At 34.9% G+C, this 24,449-nt stretch overlaps 1 protein-coding gene across 4 annotated transcripts in view; it reads left to right on the forward strand.

The window, feature by feature from the left end:
• ATG5 (autophagy related 5) overlaps positions 1 to 19,660 on the forward strand; it is a 120,140-nt gene extending 100,480 nt beyond the window's left edge. For all 4 annotated transcript variants that reach the window (XM_007465761.1, XM_007465763.1, XM_007465764.1 and 1 more), the window contains 2 exons: positions 2,784 to 2,901; positions 17,431 to 19,660. In XM_007465761.1, coding sequence (XP_007465823.1) covers positions 2,784 to 2,901; positions 17,431 to 17,567 — 255 coding nt within the window. In that variant the 3' untranslated portion in view covers positions 17,568 to 19,660. The remainder of the gene's footprint in view (positions 1 to 2,783; positions 2,902 to 17,430) is intronic.
• Positions 19,661 to 24,449: the final 4,789 nt, after the last annotated feature.

Here is a 24,449-nt window from a genome sequence, read left to right on the forward strand (position 1 = left end):
CCCGCATCCCCTGCATCGGCAGGCGGACTCCCAACCACTGCGCCACCAGGGAAGCCCAGCAGTTTACTTTGATGAGAGTTTTCTTGGTTACCATTCTACAGAATTTGCTTAGAATATGTGGGCTTTCCCCCTCCCCCCAAGCAAATAGCATTATAAAGGTTGTTGAAGTTATACCTTTATTATAACTGTTCCATTTTGGGAGAGAGTTGAAAAAAGAGAAGTACAGGGAAATTACAGGCCTTTTTTTCTAGGAATGGGAATAGGGGAGAATTTCTGTTTTTTAATATGTGGCTAAGACTACTCAGCCTTTCCTGTTTAGCATATTTTTTCAATTTATTATAATATATATTATATTATTAGAGCTAAGCCACCTCATAGTTCTGTCACTAAGTAGGGGGCGAATGAATCTTGAAAAGATTTATTTGGCTTTGCTGAAAACCTTAATATTTTGAGATCAGAGCATGGATGATACATTTTAACTTTTTTTTAATTGGGGGTACAGTCCTGCCCCTCCTTTTCCACCGACCGGGGCCTAGTTGTCATCACATAGGCTTGCATTACTCAGACAGCCTCTCACCGATCATCCTGATGTTACCTCTTCACCAAGTCATTGTACACAGAGCTGCTTTCCATTAGCCGTTAGAAAAAGCCTCTTTCATCACGTCACTTCCTTTGCTAAAAAGTCTTAAAAGCCTCTTCATTGCCTGGAAGATAGAAAGCCCTAAGTGGGTGGTGGCTATTTTAAATTATTACTGCAGTCCCCTATTCATTTATTTTTTCTCTGAATTCTTCTAACCTTTATTATCTTCACATAGTTAATCCTTGATTGTGCATGCTATCATTCTCAGTTTCACCTGTGGGAAAAGTAGGAGGTTCCTAAATCGAAGGATATCAGTCACACTTTAAAAAAGTTTGTATTGATGTGTAATTGATTTACAATGTTGTGTTAGTTTCAGGTGTACAGCAAAGTGAATCTGTTACACAAATATATATATCCACTCTTTTTTAGATTCTTTTCCCATATAGGCCATTACAGAGTATTGAGTAGAGTTCCCTGTTCAGTCATACTTTTAAAAAATGAAGAGTTCAATTAGTGAAGTGAATTGCATTATATTCAGTACATATTTATTAAAATTTTAGTTTTTTTCATACTTTCCATATATGCTCAACTGTATTATTGTAACACCGTTTTTAACATTTATTATGTATTCACTGAACACACAGCGTAAAGCCAGGAGAGGTACTCACATTCTTGCACCACATCTAGCTTTTCTTACATAGTAGTTTATGTCTGCTCTTAAAATCAGATGAATTTTTACCAAATCTGGTAAAAGTTATCTTGAAGAAGTTGAGATATACCTCTGTGATTTAAATACAAACAAACAGGGACTTCCCTGGTGGTCCAGGGGGTAAAACTCTGTGCTCCCAATGCAGGGGGCCCGGGTTCTATGCCTAGTTGGGAAACTAGATCCCACATGCATGCCGCAACTAATGATACCGCATGCTGCAACTAAACATGCCGCAACTAAGACCCGGTGCAGCCTAAATAAATTAATTAATTAAAAAATGAACAAACAAACAAACCAAAAACTTGTCTTTAATGGCTAGGTATTTGAAATCATTTTCTTATAAAATATAAGGTATTACTCTGTTCCTGTAGGTTTTTATGATTTTTCATTCCAGGAAGCTTAAAACAAAAACTTAGCATCTTAAAATGAAATAGCAGTTAAGAGTTGTGGTGGGTATTATTCTCCTTATCATTTACTTATTCTGTTCTTGGCAGTTCTCCTATTCCCAGAATAAACTTAAGAGGTATGGAATGTCCCAGATATCCAAAGAAACTGGGTGCAAGATCGTAGAACTCAAAAACGACAGTGCTATTTATTCATAGATTGGCTGATTCCAGAGCCTCTGCAGTCTGTCATGGGGAGGCTTCATCATTGTTGTCGTGCTTCTAGAGAGGGAGTTTGAGAAAATTAAACCTAATTTTTTGAATGGGTAAGATGTTGAAATTCTTAGCAATAAATTATGACATAGTGCTAATAACAATTGTCAGAGGAAATACATCTACTATTTTGAAATTTGTTGAACCTATAGAAAAGATAAAACAACTAAGACCATATAATACCCTTTACCTGGATTCACCAGTAATTAACATTTTTTCACATTTTCTGTCTCTTTCTACACACATACTCTTTCTTGCTCCCCTCCCCCAACCATTGGACTGTAGGTTTCAGACATCATGGTACCTTACTCCTAAATACTGGATCATGAATTTCTTAGCAATAAGGATATTGTCATTATAAACATTATCACACCTAAGAAATTTGACATTAATGTAATAATATCTAATGTTCATTTCGTATTTCCTCATTTATTCCAAAAATGTCTTTTATAGCTGATCTTTTTAAATTTCTTTCTCCAGTCCAGTATTCAGTCAGACTTTTGTGTTTTGTATTTAGTTGTTATATCTTGTCAGTCTCTTTTAATCTTTTTGTATTGTTTTTATTTTTTTAATGCCTTTGACTTTTTTGAAGTGTTCAGGCCAGCTGTGTTTAGAATGCTGCACGTTCTGAATTTGTTTTATTGCTTCCTGTGATTAGATTTACTTGAGTTTGTGTTAAGCATTTTGGTCCATAATACCACATTTGTGATGTTATATGCTTCTGATTACACTATATCAGAAGACAGCTAATACCAGCTTTAAATTTCTGATCTATTAGTTCATAATTCACAGCAACAGAGACTTAATTGTTTGAAATCTTTTTTCATTTTTCGAATAGACAACAACTGAACGGCCTTTCATTCAGAAGCTTTTTCGTCCTGTGGCTACAGATGGACAATTGCATACACTAGGAGACCTCCTCAAAGAAGTCTGTCCTTCTGCAGTTGCTCCTGAAGGTAATATAATCAGCAACATTAAAACATCTCTTTCATTTCTCTTTGTTACTGAGGTAACATAAGCATTCTGTATTTATAAATAACAGTTATTAGTTATTTCAGGAAGATATTTTCATTATCTTGTAAGGAAAAATCTTTTGAAATAGAAGCACTTGATATTTATTATTTTATAAATTATTGACACTAAGAGAATAAGAATTTCACTCTCTTTAGCAAACTAAAATACACTTTTAAAATTACTCTCATATTTCTGGGGCCTTGCATCTTTCATTTGTGAATTCAGTTCTGGTAAACATTATTTTTAATCTCACATTGTGTTTCTTCATTCTAAAGGAATAAGAGACAGTAAAAAAAAAAAAAGAAAAGGTCTTGCCTTTGGTTGATATTTTAAAATTCAAAATATTGAATAATGGATACGTATTTTATTTGAATTTTTTGCTACTCTTTAATGTTTTACTCACCATTGTTCTCTGAGGCTTTAACATTTCACAAGTCCAGTCAAGAACTTGCCCTGTTTTGTAGTCCTCATTTTGTAGCTTAGGTTAAGATTGTTTTCCTGTAAGCAGAGGAAAAATACAAAAATTACAATTCTCTTTTCTTAATTGCAACATAAGGAACACTAGGAAAATGCAGAAAACTAGGGGGGAAATGCTATAGACCCCTAACTCATAGAGGCCACTATTGACACACACATGCAGATATATACTTGAATATTTGAGGGGGGGGTGGGTGTATAAAAGTATATGCCCTGCTGCTTTTTTCACCTAACATAACATGATAGTCATAAAAAATTCTTTAAAGCTGTGTTTTTAAATATCAGCACTATGGTCCTTTATATCAATGTACCGTAATTTGACCATCACCCTGTTACTGAATGACTTGTCTCATTATTGGTAACACTAAGCTGTAGGGGAAATTTCAGTGGCATATTGCTGTATTTGCTAATATATTGCCTAGACTTGGGTTTATCGTATAGAAAAACATTTAAAACTTGCCACTTTAAATCCTTTATGGGAAGAGGTAAGGCATTAGTAAATACAAAGGTAATACTTCAGTAGATAATGCTGTGTTTCTTATTAATATATCCTAAGTTGTGGTGATGGCAGTATTATTTACATGACTTGTAACTATATCACACAGTTCAAGAATCATATAGTATCATGGAAATGGCTTGCCTATTAAGTAGAATTAGAAATAGTAAGATTGAGAGGAATGTTGATATTTTAGCCTAAAAGACTAAACAAAGAATATGGAACTCAAAATATATGCTATTTGGCCTGTGAATATAACTGTTTTTCTTAATTAAATATGCTTGCCTTTCCTGGCATTGCTGTGTATATCTAGCACTTTGATAATACACAAAGGCTCAAAAGGAGGGGAGAAGAGGGGCATCTGAAGTACCATCAGAAGCAGTTCCAGAAGGGATCAGTAGAAAAGATCATTGACCACTACTCACAATTATGAAAACTGAGCAAGTTTCATTGGTTTGAGAGGTTACTAAATAACCTCTAAGTTATAACCTCTTATAATAACCTTACAGTTTACTAAATATAGTAAACTATATTTATGTGTCATTTGTCACCACTGTACTATACTAGTCAAGGTTTTTGATATTGTCATACATACTCATATCTCTAATAATAGGATAATACTATCTTATAATCCTAATCCTCTTTATTGCTATATAGTTTTCATTTTCAGTAAGAGTTTGTGTTAAATAATTTTTTTGCCATTCAGTGATTTTTATTTTTATTAAATTTATAGAGTTGTGCAGCCATCTCCGCAATCTAGTTTTGGAATATTTCCATCACCTCAAAGTTCCCACGTGCTTGTTTGTAGCTAATTTCTGCTCCTGTTGCCAATTATAGACAATTACCAGTCTGCTTTCTGTCTCTGTAATTTACCTGTTTTGGATATTTCACATAAAGGGAATTATACAAAATTGCAACTGATTGTTTTCACTTAGCATAATGTTTTTGGGTTTCATTCATATTGTAGTATAAATTAGTAGTTTGTTCCTTTTTATTACTGAGTAGTGTTTCATTGGGTGTATGTATCACATTTTGTTTCTTCACCAATTGATGGGCATTTGGGTTGTTTCCACCTTTTCACCTTTATGAATGACGCTGCTCTGAACATCCATATACAGGACATATGTTTCCATTTTTCTTGGGTAGATTCCTAGTAGTGGAATGGCTGGGTTGTATGGTAAGTTTATATTTAATTTTTTAAGAAGCTGCTAAACTTTTCCAAAGTGGCTGCACCGTTTTACAGTTCTACCAGCAATGAATGGGGATTCCAGTTTCTTCACATCTTCATCAGTGTATATATTTTTTGTCTTATTATAGCCATCCTAGTGTTGTGTAGTGGTGTCTCATATTGGTTTTTTAAAATTTCCCTAATGACTAATGATGTTGAGTGTTTTCATGTGCTTACTGTTACTCATGGATATATTTGATGAAATGTCTTACGTAAATCCTTTTCTCATTTTTTTCATGGATTATATGTCATAAAATCCATGAGTTTTGAGAGTTATTTATATATTCTTCATACAAATACTTTACCAGACATGGTTTGTAATTATTTTCTTCTAGTCTGAGACTTACCTTGTCATTTTTTTGGAAGAGTAAAAAATATTTTATTTTGATGAAGTCCTGTTTATCAAGGTTTTTAATACATGTGTTCAGTTAAATAATCAAATATTTTTTCTAGTAGACAATACACTTGTATAGTTCCAAAATCTAAAAGTTTATAAAGGAATTTAGTGAAAAGTCTCTATCTCAACTCCTATACATAAAACCCTGACTCAGTTCCCCTCTCCAGAGACAACCAGTGTTGCAATTTTCCTGTAAATCCTCACAGAGATAGTTAAGTAAACTTTTTAGTTTTGAACTCAAGTTATAGAAATTTGGACTGGGATATTCCCAGTAACTTTAGGAATAATCTTATTTTTCCAATTCATTTGATCCGTGCTATAAGGGTTTTGTGTGTGTTTTTAAAATCTATTTAATGTCTATTTTGCTACATTCTTGAAGATTTGGGAATATAGACTAGTTTTTCCATTTGAAGTATAATTAAGAGATTGATCATTTTTATTGCTGTCAGAGACGGGACCCACAGGCTGCCCCCACTGCAAGCATTGGCCTTCAGTTATTCATTTCTCTGCACTGTATTTTTCTTTCTTTTTGAGTACTTTGCAGTATTTTAAAGAACATCAAAAAATGCTTTTATCAATTAAGAGTAAATTGAAATTTAAGCTAAAGCTTAATGTTGAAATGGCTACCTGATTGTACTTTTCTTAGATGTTTTTTGACAATCTTCTTTCCAGAACATTGTCATGTAAAATGTACTTCTTTATAACATCCTTGACTATTGAGTGAGAACATCACAACAAGACTCAAAACCTTAATAAAACTGTTCTACTGTAAGGTGCTAGCCCCCCAACTGGCAGCACAGTTATCAACAAATCCACAGAATGATGAGAGAAAACCTTAGTGGAGGGAGAGCAGGAAGAAATTGGTTGGGTGTTAATTTTGTATTTGACATCTTTAAAGAATCATATAACTGTTGAACCTTAGAGTTATTTTAGTTCAGTCTCCCAGTTTTTTTGTTGTTGTTGTTGTTTTGTGGTACGCGGGCCTCTCACTGTTGTGGCCTCTCCCGCTGCGGAGCACAGGCTCCGGACGCACAGGCTCAACGGCCCCCTTGTTTTTTGGGTTTTTTTTAAAGGGAGGGCAGTGAGGTAGCCACTCACAGCATTAATCCACTAACCTGCCTCTTAGGCAGATATCGTTTTGTGACAGACTTCTTCCCACCCAAACTGTCACATGCTTGTGTCCATCAGGGAACATACACATACCATACACATACTTCATTGAAATGATGTAAATAGTACGTATACTTTTGAGGTACTCTTGATGGTACATTTCATACCAGGAGGAGGCCACATTTCTAATACCAGTATCTTATCTTTGGAAAAACTTTTATTTGCCTCTTCCTTTTGTCACCTCATTGGAAAATAACTGTCAGTCATTTCAGGATCTATGGGGAGTATTCAAAACATCAAGTCACTCTTTCAGTAAAAAACTTCACTGTCTCGTTCAGTACACCTGTGATATTGTCCGTAGTGAAGCATTTTGAAACACCTGCACCCAACTTAAGTTGAAAGTGAAAGACTTTAAGATTGGGTGTGTATGGCTAAGAACTAGCTGTCATCACATGATTACAAGAGAAAGTGCTTCATAAAAGTTATGTGGCACCATTGTTTACTGTTCCTTACAACAAGTGATTCATGCATGAAGGAATTTTGCCTTATTTCATCATATGAAGGTAGAATGTACTAATATGTATGAAGACGTGCTTTAGGTCATTATTCTTGTAACTAATGATGAGCTGCTTTATGTGTTTCTTTTTTTGTTTTGTAAGTGGCTAGATAAGTTAGCCAAGGTAACAGGAAGTAACCAAAGGTGAACTCAGGTAAATTTTTTCTGTGGTGTCAGCAGTAGTTAAAATGACTCAGAGAGCTAAGCTTCTGTAGCAGGCTTGAAGTGAAATTTCTTTCTTTGCCCATTAGAAACAACATACAAAAATTTTTAAAAACCTAAAACTAAAAATGATAGCTTTTATTCTTTTACTTTGGAGAATACAAAAATCTTATAAGCTTTGCCCAATCATGTTTCATTGCTTAGTTTTCTAATGTAATATATAAAAACCTAGTAAGTTAGGGTTATAAAAATAATAATGTCCATTCTCACTTTTTTTTTTTTTGCGGTACGCGGGCCACTCACCGCTGCAGCCGGAGCACCGGCTCCGGACACGCAGGGCCAGCGGCCACAGCTCATGGGCCCAGCCGCTCCGCGGCACGTGGGATCTTCCCGGACCGGGGCACGAACCCATGTCCCCTGCATCGGCAGGTGGACTCCCAACCACTGCGCCACCAGGGAAGCCCCATTCTCACTTTTATAAGTTTATTTCCAAGTTCCGGTTGATCAGTCCTCTGTAACAGTTGGTCTCTTGTAATCCTGAATTTGTATTTGGTATTGTACAAATGGAGTGTGTGTATAGGGAAAGGCTTACATTCAGTGGCAAATTAGTCAGGGTTGCCTGCATCTCTCTTACCAGCAAGTACAGTCTTTTTGCTGCTTGCCTTTTTCCATTTCTTCCCTGCTTCCTGGGATTTTGTTTACTCTTTGAGCCCCTTCCCAACTACCATTTAACTTTTGGGTTCCATTTGTTGTTGTAGCTTTCATTATTCGTCAGTTTCTTCACATCATACTGTCTTCTGACACTGGGGTTACTAAGGTGTCCCTGCTTTTAAGAAACTTTAGTCCAGTTGGAGTGGACAGAAAGATGCACAGATGTGATATGTGTAGGAATGGAGATATGCAAAAGATAGTAGGAAGATTTATTGTCTTATCAATTCCAGAGTAGGCAGTAAAGACTGAGCTAAGTCTTAAAAGATGAGCAGAAATTAGTTGCAAAGGAGGGACCAGGTCACAGTGTCCCACTGTAGTAGAATCCTTCACTAGCTACCCAGGGGCTGGTTGCTCAGGGGTAATGTCTAGTCTGAAATGCTGACCTAAAATGTCCCTACTCTATTTCCTGAAAGACTAGCTTTATTTTTCTACTTTTCTCCCATAAATGTGGACAAGATTTTCAGTGAGGTCAGATGTGGGGGGAAAGTATTGAGGAACTAAGTGACTAAAATTGATCTTTTATTTGCTTAGTACAAATCTTTTTATTTGTATAAGTCTTTTATTGTACAGATCTTTTATTTGTGCTAATCTTTTTTAGTACAAATCTTATTTGTACTAATCTTTTATTAGTACAAATCTTTTATTTGTCCGTACATTAGAATATAATTTTAACAACTGAGGCTAGGGAGTCATAATATCCCATTTAGGTAGTCTAACTTGAAAATTATACTACTTTATTTTTGACATGCTTTATGAGAAACCACAGAATAGTTTCTATAAAAAGTAAGGAAAGATGGTGCATTCACATTTTTTTCTCCTTAGCCCCATAGCATATGATTAGATTGTTTTATAAAGTGAATCAACTGTTTGTTGTAACAGCTTTTTTCAGACATAAAGCAGAGAAAAGAAACATCTATACCGCAAAAAAAAAAAAGAAGAAACATCTAAATCTCACATTATTCTTCCAAGGCGGATCCTTCAATTTGAAGTTTGAACTTCAAATTCGCACTTTTGTCAGCATGATGACACTGACCCCCAAAGAGGTGGCATTTCAATTTGCCAGTTCATGCCACAGAAACATAAAGCCTTCAAACCCCAAACTTCATCAGAATGAGGGTTTAGGAATAAGAATAATCATCGTTTTACAGTTTCAGTAATTCTTTTTTCACTCATTTAAAATTTGTTTTCATTCTAGTATCCTTTTGTACCTTCATACAAAGGTATGATTGATTGATTTAGAAGATCATTTAGTACTTGCTTTTTTTTTTAATGGTTCTTACTCAATAAAATAAGGGTGTTACCTGTTATGCACCTGATAGGATGGTTGGAGGGTTTGAATGAACAAAAGATTTAAGTGATTTAAGTGAGATTTCATAATCTAATATTTTTCACAGTTTTACAGTTAACATTTTTTTGTTTTCTTATGGTTTTGTTAGTATTTTTTCACAAATAACCGTACTCATAAGAAATTTACCAAGTGGAGTTAGCAAGAACCAGTTTTATTTTTTCTTGTTATCATTTGTTGATAATCCCACCCTGCAGAGATAAGTACGTGTTGATATTCAGCTTCTGCACAGAAGATATAGATGTAGAATGAGCTCTAAATGTAAACTGATGTTGGAACCGCTTATACCTCAGGTTATGGCAAGAGTTCCAAACTACTGAGTTTTTAACTTTTTTTAGAAATTACCTTCTGGATGTGATTAGGAATGCTCTGGTAAGACATAAGTAAGCTTATCTCCATAGTCACTGCAGCCAGCTGGACTAGCATATACTTGTTAAAATATGTTAAAAAGGAAAAATCTTAAGGCAAGAGGTCCAGAAGGGTTGCTGCTAGTGAAAGCTTTTCATTGAAGACTATAAGCAACAAATTACATATTTATTTGAAGTTTCAGCTATTCACAAGTAACCCTGGAAGGCCCATTTGTAACTCCACTGAGGTACCGTGAGCCTGCCATGTGGGACTGGGTCAGTGGACTGCAGTCTTATCCTAACATTCTCTACTCTTCATTGTTTTCTCTCTCTGGGTGTAAAGGAAATGATACAGTGTCATTCACAGTGGTAATACAAGAAGTTCTTCAAATGTAGCCCTCATCAACAAAGATCTACTATATTCAAGTCTGGACAGAAGTAACTTACGAGGCTTATTTTAAACTTGGTAATTATAATATATTTTCTTAGATGTATCATTATGTCATCAAATCTAAACTGAATCGAACTCTTTGCCTTGTTTGTTTGATTCTCCCTCCATCTCTGTGCTTTGTCCCAACACATGGGTAACATGGACTAATTTTGGTGGTACAGAATCTGTTAATGACTTAACCCATTGACATATGTCTTTTCTAAAAAGAAAGAAATAATAAACTGATTATTTTCATTATTCTCCATTAGTGAAGATGGGATTACTGGGCCTGTCAGGAGATGCCTCTGATTTCCTTTATCTAGATCCCAAGAAGTTAAATGAATTAACTTGACTCTTTGAAAAGTGGGAACAGATCTTACACAATTAATATTTCATCTTTAGCACTAGAAAACAATTCCCTTAACAAAATAATAACACATGCAGGCAATTAAAAGCAAGTCATCTCTTCGTTAAAACAAGTCCTGTGAGACCTTAATCTGACCATATATAAACAGTGTAATTACTGCCTGTATTTTAAATAAAACAATTAGTTTTGAACTATTCTGTAACTCATAATTGACAAATATTAACGGGCCCTATTACACCCAACTAGAATTACTGGATCATTTTATAAAATTAGTTCAAAAACATTTGAACCTATATTTTCAAAGTTTTATTTTTGGGGGCAGGAGGTTTCTTGAACTGAACAAGTTTTAATTTCTAACTTGTACCACACTTTTATCTTATCAGGAGGCATTTAATCAGTTTATGTAAATGGTCTCACAGTCATTAAATACAATGTTCTTTTTATAATTATAGCTAATTTGGGGGGGTTAAGTTTAAATTTTGCTTTATTACCTCCTCGTTAAGAAATATAAAGGTTATTAGCAAGTCAGTGAAATCATTAACACAGACATGTTTTGAAAAATCTTATACAAAATGTTAAGAGTCAAGGCTTTGGTAATATTTTGAACAGAAATAATAAAAATATATATAAAGATAAAATTTACGCATGGGAAAAGATATTCGGTATATATTAACTGTGATATCCTATGTTCATTAAAACCTATACTACTAAATGAGCATAGATCCGGAAGAAGTTAATGTAAGTATTTTTAAATAGGTTTGTATTTCTCTGATAAACAGCACTCTCCTTCTGTTTGTGATCATAGGATAAAAGCTCTGTAAGCTTGTATATGTTCATTTTTACTGCTACATCATGTAGTATGCTCTTAAGATTGAGATCTCATTCCCCAGGAAGCATTTCTGTCTAAGATTAATTGCCCTTTTAAAATCAGCGTTTGATGTATTCCTTTGGCTATATCCTGGCTTGGTTTAACCCTCTTTGACCTGACCTCACTGACTATTATCGCTGAGGCTGAGTCAAAATCCTTCAGCATGATGTATGCACTTCAGATTTCAGCCTGTGGTTTTTCATGTCGATGGACTCAATTAGTTGGCGCTTTACTAATGAACATATCAGAAGTTAAAGAATTTGTCAGAGCAACATTGTTCAGAATAGTGACAGTAAAAAAGTTTATCTCTGTTTTTCAGAAGTATCAAATATTTTTCAGAAGTTTTACCTTCAGCATCACACATTCCAAGATAGCAAATCAAGGCATTTTCTGCTGAACTATGTAAAATATAAATGTGAAGCCACAAATCTAAACACAGTGGTTACAACCTTTGGCCTTAGATTTCTGTTATTCCATATTCACAAGTGTGAACTAAAAAAACAAGTTACTAATCTGAAATGTTCTGATTAAAAGCACTTTCCCTTAAAGATATATCATCCATTTCTCTAGCTTCCTTTAAATTCAAAGAAGTTTCACATGTTTAGTTAGACGTATTAATAGTAAGAGTGAAACTCATGCATCTCTCTAGAATCTCAAGTAACCTGTTTTTAAAGACATTTAGGTCATATTCCTTGTTAATAATTGGCTTAAAAATAATGGCTAAAATGCAGATTGGGATGGGGAAGGCTATGAGCCATTGCTAATAGAAATCTCTAAAAAGCAGATTCATCACATACTCTTAAGTTCTCAAATAATGATATACTTTAAAATGTATAACAAAGATTTTGGAAGTTTTTTTCCCCCCTACTTGAATTTTTCATCTTTAAAATAAAATAAGAACCATATCTAAAGTCTATTAAGTAACATCACCATTGTACAATAGGGCTCATTTGGCTTATCCCGGATGTGCTCTGCTGAATATACATATTTAGAGCAGTACTAGATTTATCCAGAGGGTTTACAGTGCTTAATGACTTTTTAAAAATGTCATTCATTTTGTTGTTTGCATAATGATAGAGTCTTTGGGTTTTTTTGTTGTTCTCATCTCTCTCTTTTTTTTTTTTCTTAACACATTCATAAAGTCCGTGTGCCACACTGCATAATAATGGGTCTGAGTAATGCAGAGTGTATATTAACATGAGGCCAAATTCTCACAGCCCTTTGCATGCCAGTCACTTAATTAAATCCACAGTTTTTATATACCTTTTGGTATATCACTCACTTTATTGAATGCCTACTATGTCCAAGCCCTGTGCTGGGCTCTGTGCTGAGTGCTTTATTTGGATGTCCCATTTGATCCTCTCTGCAACCCTGAAGGTTAGAATTCTTTACCTACACTGTAGGAGGAGGAAACTGGGACTCAAAAGGTTAAGTGATTTGCCTAAGAATTAAAAGCTAGTGTATTATGCTGGTTTAAACTCAAATAGTTTGCGGTTTAGGTATAAAAGACTTATGTACTAGAACTGGAAGACTTGTTACCAATCCTGTTTTAGACCAGTGCTTTACAAACTGACCCATGGAGTGAATCACAAACTGCCATGGATCGTAAGTCAGCAAGCAGCAGGACTTGGGAGACAGGCTTCAATCCCACATCAACCAAAGCTGCCCCACCTTCACCTGTGTTATATATTGTGGTTCTGCATAAGATTTTGTTTGAAGAAAAATTCTATACCCATATTATTATACGATTTATTTAAGGGAACATTTAAAAAAAGACTTTACCCCAGAGATTGATTCAGGTCTGGAGAGGTTATATATTTTTAAAAATCTTCCAAATGATTCTGATGGTCAGCCAGATTTGCAAACCATAGATCTAGACAGACATCTTCATCTTGTATATAAGGAAAGAGATGAGTTCTGCCCAGAGTCCTTCATTGTCAGAATTGGAATTTAAGTTGCCTTCCTCCCAATTTGTGTCTTTTTTTAAAGTTCATAATTTTCATTAATGACTTGTTGACTACTATGAATTTTCTTTCTTTTCTTTTTGTTTCTATGTGTAATTCTTACTCTTTTAATCATACAACCAAAATCTGTCTAAATATATTTTTCTTAAAATGTCACACAGCTCTAAAATGCTCACTTTAAAGTAGATGCTAGAATTAAGTTTGTTTTAGGGTATTGGTGATAATAAAACATTATATGATGTGTTTACATTTTTATCTTTCATAATACTGAGGCTTATAAGTAAGATGAATATAAGAAATGAAATTTTATTGTGATATTCTCTGTATTGATTTATGATCTCTTTAGATTTAACATCTAACTCTTAAAGTGAATTTAATTGCTACTCAAAGAAAATGCTTGTCTCTGATATTTTTTTCTGTCCTTTTCCTTAATTCACAAACTCAAAGTATTTATGAATGATTGTCCTTATATTTACAAGATGAATTAAAAGAGTTGTTTTTTTAAATTGCTATGTGGACATTCTACAAAATAATGGCATGTATTCTTCAAAATTGTCGAGGTTAATAAATGCAAGGAAAGGCTAAAAACTGTCCAAGTTAAAGGAGAGTATAGAGACCTGAAAATTAAATGCAGTGTGTGGCTCCTGGACTGGATCTTAGACTGGAGAAAAAAATAATTAGGATAGTTAATAACATTTGAAATGATTACATAATAGTATAATATCAATGTTAATGTTTTTTATTTTGATAACTGTACTATGGTTATATAAAAGAATATTTTTATTAGAAAGTATATACTGAAATATTTAAAGGTAAAGGACTCTGTTTCTAATTTACTCTCAAATGATTCAGAAAGTAGTTATATATATGCACAGAATGATAAAGCAAATGGGGTAAAAATGTAAACAGTTGATGACTCTGGGTGAAGAGGAATTCCTTGTGCTATTCTTGCAACTTTCCTCTAAGTTTGAAATTGTATTCAAATCAAAAGTTACCCCCAAAAGTGCCCTGTATGTGAAAATTTCATATAGAATGAGTTCACTTGATAACTGTCTCAAACGTTTGCCTACTTTAAAGCATCAGACTAACGTTTTTAAAAATCTGAGTGGGTGGGATGTGGAGTAACATATTTCTCCTGAGTCATTTACTTTGTAGTGACATATTTCTTATTCCCATGTATTAAATTCTAGATTCCCATTTTGAAACACAAAGATATATTTACCAAAAACACGATTTACTTTAGTAGCAGTATCATCAAGCGTTTCCTTTCTGTTAGGGGAAAAAATCTACTAAATTTTTACTATTTAGTCTTGTTAGTTTTGATATTGCCAAAATGTCCAGTCATGCTTTGTTGTTACTTGTGGTAGCATCAGTTTTGGTGATGGCATATACTTCTTGGCTTATTTGGAAACATTTTGACTTTTTGTTGTTTTAATAACCAAAACAGTCTTTATCAGTAGAGCTCTTCTACATAGTAGTGGTAGTCATTAGAAACTATTTTCAAAACATTAATTTTGATAGTGTGTTTTACCAGCAGCAAAATGATCCAAGCTCTGAAAACATTTATTGTCAGGTATCACGCTAGGCACTGAGGATACAGTGATAAATAAGAGAGAAGTTTTATTTAAGAGTTTCAAGGAAACTACTGTCCCATTGTAAGAATCCTTCTGGTGAGAGGTCATCAGAGAAAGTCAGAAAACCAAAAAGATAAATATACACAGGTGAAATATTTGGACAAATGTAAGCAGTGACCAGATTATATATTTAAAATCTTAAACTGTTTTGTTGAGGGGTATGACATCACTTGCATAGTTGTCTGTGTTTAGCAACACGTTTATGTTCCAGATTAAAAGTGGCCCCAGGTTAAACCAGAGAATCAGGGCTGCCTATTCAGGTTTCTGATAATGTGATTTATTGGGTTTGTTTTACAAAGTGTTTGAATTGTGCTTATGTTCTCCAGCTTCTGCTGTATAGTTCTTAAACTGTCCTCTTGTGTAACAGGGTTATAGCCTTCTGCCTTTCAGACACACCATGCGTCAGTGTGCCATATTGTATTTGCTCCCACATTTACATGCTGCTTCAGGCAGAGTATTTTGGATATTCAGCTCTATTTCATAGTATCCAAAGGTGACACTGCTTAAGGAAGAACTTTACAGATAAGGAACTTTGACTCTTACACCACTTGCTCTTTAATTTTTTTTTGACTCAGTGCTAAGTAGGAGGAAGATTCTGAGACTATTAAGGTATTTCAAAGAAATATATAAGAATATAAAGAGAACTACAGCGGAAATATTTTTAAATATTCTAAGAAAGATTTAATACAGTGAAACCTTGGCAGTCTAGAACTTACAAAGTATGAATCATTCCAGATAGCTGAGGGCTTATCCATTTGAATATCAACATTTTAAAATCTTCTCAAAGTACTAATACTGTGCTTTCTATAGTATTCTGTATATAGCTTAATCTTTTAGTTATAAATGATTCACATCATTATGGAAACCAATCACTGTATTAATACTGTGATCACAACTGTGTAAAAAGTATGTATAGATGCAACAAAGATTGGTGGACAAATCAAAACAATGAGAGAATTTTTTTAAGTTAGTAGAATTATAAGGTGATATCTTTTTCCAAAATTGTTTTAAGCTATGACACAGTGTTTCAGGGTTTTTTGGAGACATTTATTTGGTTATCTTTGGGGTTGATAATATGTTTGTTAGGTCTTTATTTTTAGCATTCTTTTAGCAATTCTCTAGTGTTTTTGTGTTCTCTCATTGTCAATCTGTTGACTGTCACTGCCCAGGACTGTGCTGCCTCTAATAGGGAGTTTAAATATTTCTTTAAAAGGGTCTCTTGTTTCAGGTGCCAGCCAAGCCATTATCACCATACATCATCAGCCCATTTTGCCTAGACATTAGAGCACTAGGGATGCAAAAGTCATTTTGAACAGAACAGAAAGGAAAAATAGGGTATTTCCCTCTCATACAGTTCCATGAATTCCTTGTTTCCTTGCTGTCTTCTGTGTCCAGGAAGCTGAGAGATTTAGATGTTGTAGATTGAAGAGACTAAAAGAGACAAACCAAGAATTGTGCTAAAGGAGTGATACAAAGTTTCTTGAAGGTTCTTTGTTTTGTTTTATTTTGTTTTCTGTTTTTAGATAAAGAGTTTGGTTTTACTTTCTTTGTTTTTCTGTAGCAACCAAGCATGCTTCCGTTTTCTTTAAAGATCGTCAGTATATCATACAAAAATCATAAAAGGCACAAAACTAATCTTAAATTTAATTTGTAATAAAAATTTGAACTTCAGAGAAGAGTGTGAATTTCAGCAACGTTTTAATTAGCGAATAGGTGTTAACAAAAATCAGTCCAAGTTTCAGTACTCTGAAACAGAAATCCCTGAGTCAGACTCCCAGTTCCTTCTCATTAAAACTTTAACTCTTCTTCTAATAGTCTCTAAGATTTTCTCATACATATATGAACAGCTTTATTGAAAATTAACTTACAGCTCCCATCTGTTTTATTAAACATCTTCCTAAACACTGCTCTTATTCTTGATGACTTCTAGACACATTTCTGTTTTGTATGTTTTAAGTATGTATTGACCTACTTCACCCACCTGTCATTTTTAATAGCCGTATAGTACAGTTTTTAATGTGTCACTAAAATAAATTTTGGTCAGTGGGTACAATGGGCTGTTTTCTCCACTGTGGTTTCATTAACGTCAATCTTAGGTAAGCACAGTAATTAAGAAAGAATGAATACTTTCACATACAGCAACAGAATTTTTATCAGAATTCATTGTAACCCTCAGGTTTCTGTTTTGGGTGATACATATTGCAACATTTGAACTTTCTCCATGTCCACATTTCCTGCTCAGGAAACAGACCAGGTTTTTAACCTGTTAAAGCAGTAAAATCCATTTAGTTCACTGAGGATTCTCAAAGGCAACAGATTATTTTTTCTTCAACTGTTTTGACTCTTATCGATTATTGTTGGATTTCTTTCTTGGAATAGATGGGGAAAAAAAGAATCAAGTGATGATTCATGGAATTGAACCAATGTTGGAAACACCTTTGCAGTGGCTGAGTGAACATCTGAGCTACCCGGATAATTTTCTTCATATTAGTATCATCCCGCAACCAACAGATTGAAGGATCAACCATTTGCTTAAACGGAATGGAATCACCGTTAAACAGGATTTACCAGAGCATGTCACCTTTCTGCTTCAATCAGGTTTGGTGGAGGCAGCCTGATCAGAAACACTGCTATAAGCCAAACAGGAAAAAGATTCCATGTCAGATAAGGGCACTTGGCCTGGTCTTACTTTGCATCACCACTGCTTTCCTCCGCTGCCGTCATTAAACCTCAGCTGCGACATGAAAGACTTTACAGGACCACTGCAAGTCTTCTGTTTTCTTGTAAAATATAATGAAGCTGAAGCCTTTGGCCTAAGAAGAAAATGGAAATATGTGGCACTCAATTTGTATTTCTGATTAACAAATAAACAGGGGTATTTCCTAAGGTGACCATGGTTGAACTTTAGCTCAAGGGAGTGGAAATATTGGTTTAATTTTCAAGAGCATTAGACTTAAGAAAGTAAAAGAGAAATTCTGTTATCAATAACTTTCAGTAATTTTTTTGTAAAAGATCAAATTACAGTAAACCCATCTTTCCTTAATGAAAATTTCCTATGTTTACAGTCTGTCTATTGGTATGCAATCTTGTAACTTTGATAATGAACAGTGAGAGATTTTTAAATAAAGACTCTAAATATGTTTTGTCATTTAATAACATACAATTTTGTCATTTTTTCAGTACTTTCTGACTCACATACATTAGATCACTGTTTTTACACTGTGTGTTACCTTTCAGACTGGTCATCATTGGCATGGAATGGGTGTAGGGCATAGGATAACTTGTCTCAGGAGCTGTCATAGAATTTCTTGCTGCCGATTTTTAAATCTGTGTTATTTACAGTAAAAGTATAAATAATATTACCATTTATCATTGCTGTTTTATCACTGTAAATCTGTCAAATCATAGTATCTTAAGCATCTGTATAATTTTACATTTTTTTGGAAAAACCCATTCCTTTTCAAGCTAGTGTTTTTCATTGGCCTCAGGTCTAATGTTTCACGGTGGTCCCTGGTAGCCAATCTTTGAAGTTTAAAGATTACCGATCTCCAGACTGCAATAGCTTTTCCTTAACTTTACCAAAAATATTCAGAGGTTACTAGAGTTCTTATTCAAATAAGGAAATTTTTGCTGCACTTTATTACCACACTGCTGGGATTCTACCAGCTGAACGTACTCGAGCATTACACTTTGTTTCTTGTGAGCTAGCTTGCTGTTCATATTGAATGTTGACCCATTTGAGTATGCTAAAAGACAGTATCATACAATAATGGTTTTAGATTCCAGAATAAAGGTGAATGTTTTTCTCATTAAAAAAAAAAAAGTTGTACGAATGTGAAGTGAGATCCTGCTAGTGCTCACTGCTTCCTTTTTCCTTTTATGATTTTCACTAATCAGCAGCAGACTTATCCACAGAATGAGATAAAGTTAGTCAAAGATCAAATATTCTGGAATGGAAAGTCTAAGCCTCAATCAAAAAGAAAAACATAGGGTACCAATATGATCAGAAAAAAATAGAAGCAAATAGCAAATACTTGGCTAATGTCAATAAAATGAAAAGTGCCATTTTAGTAAGGCAGAAAAAATAGTAATATTTCAGTTACTTAAGGATTAAAAAACCCACTGACTTGTATTTTTTCAGAAGAGGTTGATCTGAATATGATTGTTCACATTAAAAGTGTTTATTCATCTATTCAGTTTGGGGATTTTCCCTCTTGATGTTTTGACAGACTGATGTGAGCTTCAGTGAGCAAAAGGATCAAAATACCAGGAGTGCTAAGCTGTAAAGAAGATAGTGTGGTAAGAGCAGTAAGCCATAGTAGTTTTCACAGACAAGACCAATGTATGGTCTCTGCAGTGGGCTCAAGTGAGCTACTGATCTTTACTTCCAGATTTGAAAGTAAGTTTTATCAAGCCATTTCCCATTTTTACCTACTTGTTCATTATTACACCAGCATCATAACTGTATTACTCTACTCTAGTCCCAGGTAAGTCAAGCTTCCGATACCCAGAGAAAGAATAAAAACAGAAATTAGTGCTGGCTTAAATATCTATTTTTGTTTCTTTTTATTTGAATATTTAAATTTTATGGTTTATTAAAAAATTAAATTAATTTTGTGTCTGTCTTTATTTCTAGAAGTTGAAAATGAAATTTCCTATAAATCAAGTTACCTGTTGGGGCAGTCATTAAAATTTCCTTATTCTTACACCTGTCATAAAAGTTTCTCAAAGAAATAACTGAGAGGAGGGTTAAAGGAGAACATATGAAAGAAAACTGGAGAGGACCACAAATCTCAGTGTGCTTGTTTTAACTCATCCTCAGCAGTGAGCATCCTAAGAAAATGAAAATGTGTTCTTAAGTTATTGGCATTGTTTAACTAGGAAGGAATAAATTCAGCCTAAATAAAGTAAATCATTGCTTGTCCTTCATAATGTTGTTTTTCACTTGGATGACCTAAGTTCATGGATAGAGTGAACTGATAAGGACTTTATGTATCTAAAGACCCAAAGTAGCTTGCTCATAGTTAAAACTGACCTACTAGTCTTTATAGCATGATGATGTTCAGAACACATTCCAGTCAGTCGGACGTGAACGCAGGATGGGCTGCTCCTGTTATGTTTATTCCCCCATTCACTGGAAGCTAGGTTGGAATGGATGGTTTGCTAAGAAAACAATATACAAGATTTGATATTGAGTGACACTTACTTTTAATGGTAATCTTTCTAGAATATGTTTATATTTTGTAGGCTATATGAGGTTAACATTTTTTTCTTTCAATTTTCAGAAATTTGGGTTTACATGGGTCATGCCAAAGAATGACAGTCTCATGTTTTATTTATCACACTGTTGATATTTAGGTCTGAGGTAAGTTGGGTTTCCTTTTAGATGTGCCAACACAGTTGAAATAGAAGTGTAGGATCTTGGGGTATGATAGGAAAAAATCAAGTATGACAATATTTATAGTCCATTCCATTTATGGTCAGTCACTGGGGTGGAATCAGTCAAAATACTTACCTGTCTCTTGAGTTCTGTCATCCACTTAAGGTTTTATAAATACAGTCATCTCTTGGTCTGAAAGTATTAAAAATTACGGACACGGGTGTTGGAGAGAAGGGAGTCATGCCTCTTTTCAAGTAATTTGAGATTAAATGACTCTTTGTAATAAAAATTCATTTACCACATAGATTTATTTGTCAGATTTTCTCAAACATGAATTACAGATTGGATTCTCCACACTTATTGGCAAATGTAATACTATGGAATCTAGTAGTCACAATATAGGAACCATAGAGTGAAAAAGCACTCTATTTTTAGATCCTGTAGGTGGTTCATTAAGTATTTAAGTTTTTTAATATTTAACTATTCTTGTCAACTGACAATATGTTGGAATGATCACCAGTCAGATAAAGACTAGTCTGAAGATTTAGAAATGTCAGCATGTTTGAACACACTAATTGATTCTTCCGAAAGTGATGAATTTGGCTTTCCCTCTATAGCTTCCCCACCCACGTATCACAAGAATAAATAAAGCACAACCAGGCTTTTTCCTCTTTGTTTACCATGGTTCTTAGTAGAGTGTCTTGCACATAGTTGGTGCTTTGCAACTATGTATAAAAAAGAAAAAAATTAACAGGATTATTTAATGATGCTTCAAAATCAACATCATGTTTTCCTGTTAAAAATACCAGCTATAAAAATAGGAAGGACCTTGTTGTTTAGAAATCAGTATACAAAGTGCAGTGAGTGCATGTTTGCAGTAGTGGTGAAGACTGGCTTACTCAAATTGGCTACTTTCAGCAAGGACCACATAGACCACAGCACAGATCTTCTGTTTCAACATCACTCTAATTTAAGCAGCCCCTAAAGTTTGAGCTATTCTCATCAAGCGTCTAGAGGTATTTATTAATTCTGGCCTTTTCATAAATGAGTGGTTTGTGTCTTGCTTTTGCCTTTAGACCTTACTTCTGAAAATGTAATACATTTTTAGCAAGGGAAATGTGTTAGACCTGTGAGCAGGGTTCTTCAAACTGAGGTAGACTCTTAGGACCATGTTTATGAGAAGCTTGAAGAGAAATATTTGTCTTTCAGTCTTTTATATTCAGTGGAAGAGGTATCTGCTTCATGTATTATTTAGAAAATACTGATGAACTTTTCCTTCATAATGTTTACTGTGATTTATAATAAACATTTGTATGGTATTTGTTTCTCACACTGAGCATAAACTCCATAAGAGCAGAGACCAGGTCTGTTTGGCCCAGGATTGTATTCTCAGGACCTCGCACTGTGCTGCAACACAGCGGACTATATACTACACACTTGTTGAATAAAAGGTTGGAAAATCTGTGTAGTATATCTCCCTTTTAGACTCCAAAGCATATTGATACGTTAAAGACTTTGAGAAGTTCTAAGGTTAAGAGACCTATTTGATCTAGCATTTCCCAAATTTTCTTGATTATAGGATTTTTCCTCCAGTACCACATCATATTGAACTCTAGTTTGGGAAATACTACATTAAATCGTTATATCCTAGTGACCTAGAGTTTAGAGCATAAGGCTTATCCCTCTTTTTCTGACAACTCCATTTGAAAGTATCTCTTAAGCTTAGGACCCTTCCAAAAAATATCTCGAGTCTATTCATGCCATCCTCTAGATATGTTCCATTTTTGTCAGTATCATTCTTGAAATTCATTCACCAAGTGTATAATGAGTAATATATGCCGAGCTATGTGCAAGAAATACAGTAGGTTAGAACTTGTCATGGTAATGCTGGGTGGATAGTCTGGCTGCACAGCAGTGCCATAATTTGACGGCACATACAGAGTAAGATGTAGTAAAAGGGCTGGAAACCACAGGGTCTCTTTACAAGACTTCCATCCAAGTATAAAAACTAGGCAAATGGTCAATCCTTAGGTGTGAAAGTAAGCAGCAGAGCTCATAGGTTTGGAATCAGGGATGAATAATTGCTCTCAGGGAGCCTCCATTAAGGTAGGCAAAAGAGCCATGGAGCTGAAATGCGGCATTCCAGGAAAATAATTACTAGCGCTCCAAATGGAAAGGCCAAGCAGAGAGGCTGGCTCCATAGATGGGTGATTTTCTGTGGCACTGGTACATGTGGCAGGCATTTCTTATCTCTAGGGAGACACTGTACTTGTTTGGGATGTGGTGACTGTATCTTTGTACTGTCTAATGCACATTTTCCGAATAAGCTATGTTGCTGAAAGCTTAAATCCATAATTTGGCTGTTGATATTCTTGTTACTCAAAACTGTTGGGTTTTAGCTTTCTTTTACAGAGACAGTAACTCAGTGACCTGTTACCTGTATCTGATCTGTTGTGTGCAGGCCTAGGGAAAAATTTCATGACCTGACTACTAGCCTTTTTCTGCGTAGGCCATCTCAACCATGCCCCCCTTAAGAATTTGGTCATTCCTAAGTGCCTATATTTCAATAGTTCCTTTTGTCATGGTTTTGAAATTAATTATCATGTAATATGAAATGTCAACTTACCTGATGTCTCTGATGTTCCATAGTGATGCTAACATTCAAGTGTGACACAGAAAGTTATTGGTCATACTGCTGACGTGTGAAGGTATCAACTGGAGCCAACTTTAGATGAGGGCTAGCCAGGTTGGGGCAGGGGTTGGGGAGGAATATATATATATATATAAGCAAATCAGGTAAAAGTTAAGTTACTTTTGGGTTGTACCATGCATGAAACATTCGAATAAAAAAATAGAAATGCCAGATAGGTTGTGATTAGCTGTGGTTCAACTCTAATTCAGATGCATGGTGGACACTTTTCATTCTAGGCAGAATGAAGACCATGCATTAGTCTTAGAGCATTTAGGATATCTTAGTAAAACCCAACTCTGATTGCTAATTCTGTGTTCCGCATATTCTCCCAAATCTTAAAGAATTCTACATGATTCATCTATTCAAACATTTGTTGAGCAAGTAGGGTAGTGGATATTTTGAGAGAAAAGACATGGTCTCTGACCTTAAGGGACCTCTGTAAGAGGAGAGAAGACAAAAGTAACTACAACATAATAGTTGGATATTGCAATGAGAACGTACGAATAAACCACTATGAGAAAAATGGAGCTGAGAGAATGATTTACTTTGAGCGAACTAGATGTTATCTTGCTTGACCTCTCAGAAGCATTTGACAGTTCATCACACCTTCATTCTTGAAACACTTTCTTCACTGGACACCACACCCTCCTGGTTTTCCTCCTACCTCAGCCCCTTTCTCAGTTTTCTTTGATGATTCTTTTCTTCACTCCTAAATGTTGCAGTACTCTACGGCTCAGGCTTTGGTCCTCTTCTCTAGCTACACTCAGTGTGTGAGCTCATCCTGTGGCTTTTAACAGCATATGTTTTCTGCAATATTAACTTCTCCTGAGTTCCAGACTTCTACCCAACCACTTACTTGACAACCATCTTAGATGTCTAATAGTTCAAATTTTATTGAGTCAAAGCAGAACTCTTGATTTTCTGCCCGTATCTGTAGCGCTCTCTTTCCCATCCTAATAAATGCAACCCAGCCCCAAAGCCTAGTATCTTTTTATTTTTTTAATTTATTTATTTTTGGCTGTGTTGGGTCTTCGTTGCTGCATGCAGTCTTTTTCTAATTGCAGCTAGCGGGGGCTACTCATTGTGGTGGCTTCTCTTGTTGCGGAGCATGGGTTCTAGGTGCACAGGCTTCAATAGTTGTGGCTCGTGGGCTCTAGAGCGCAGGCTCAGTAGTTGTGGCGCATGGGCTTAGTTGCTCTGCGGCATGTGGGATCTTCATGGAGTAAGGCTCGAACATGTCTCTCCTGCATTGGCAGGTGGACTTTTTTTTTTTTTTTTTTTTTTTTTTTTTTCTGCGGCCGGGGCCCTCCCCTTTGTTGTCCCCCC

Source organism: Lipotes vexillifer, unplaced genomic scaffold (assembly GCF_000442215.2).
Source record: "Lipotes vexillifer unplaced genomic scaffold, Lipotes_vexillifer_v1.1 scaffold732, whole genome shotgun sequence".
Lineage (NCBI taxonomy): Eukaryota > Metazoa > Chordata > Mammalia > Artiodactyla > Lipotidae > Lipotes > Lipotes vexillifer.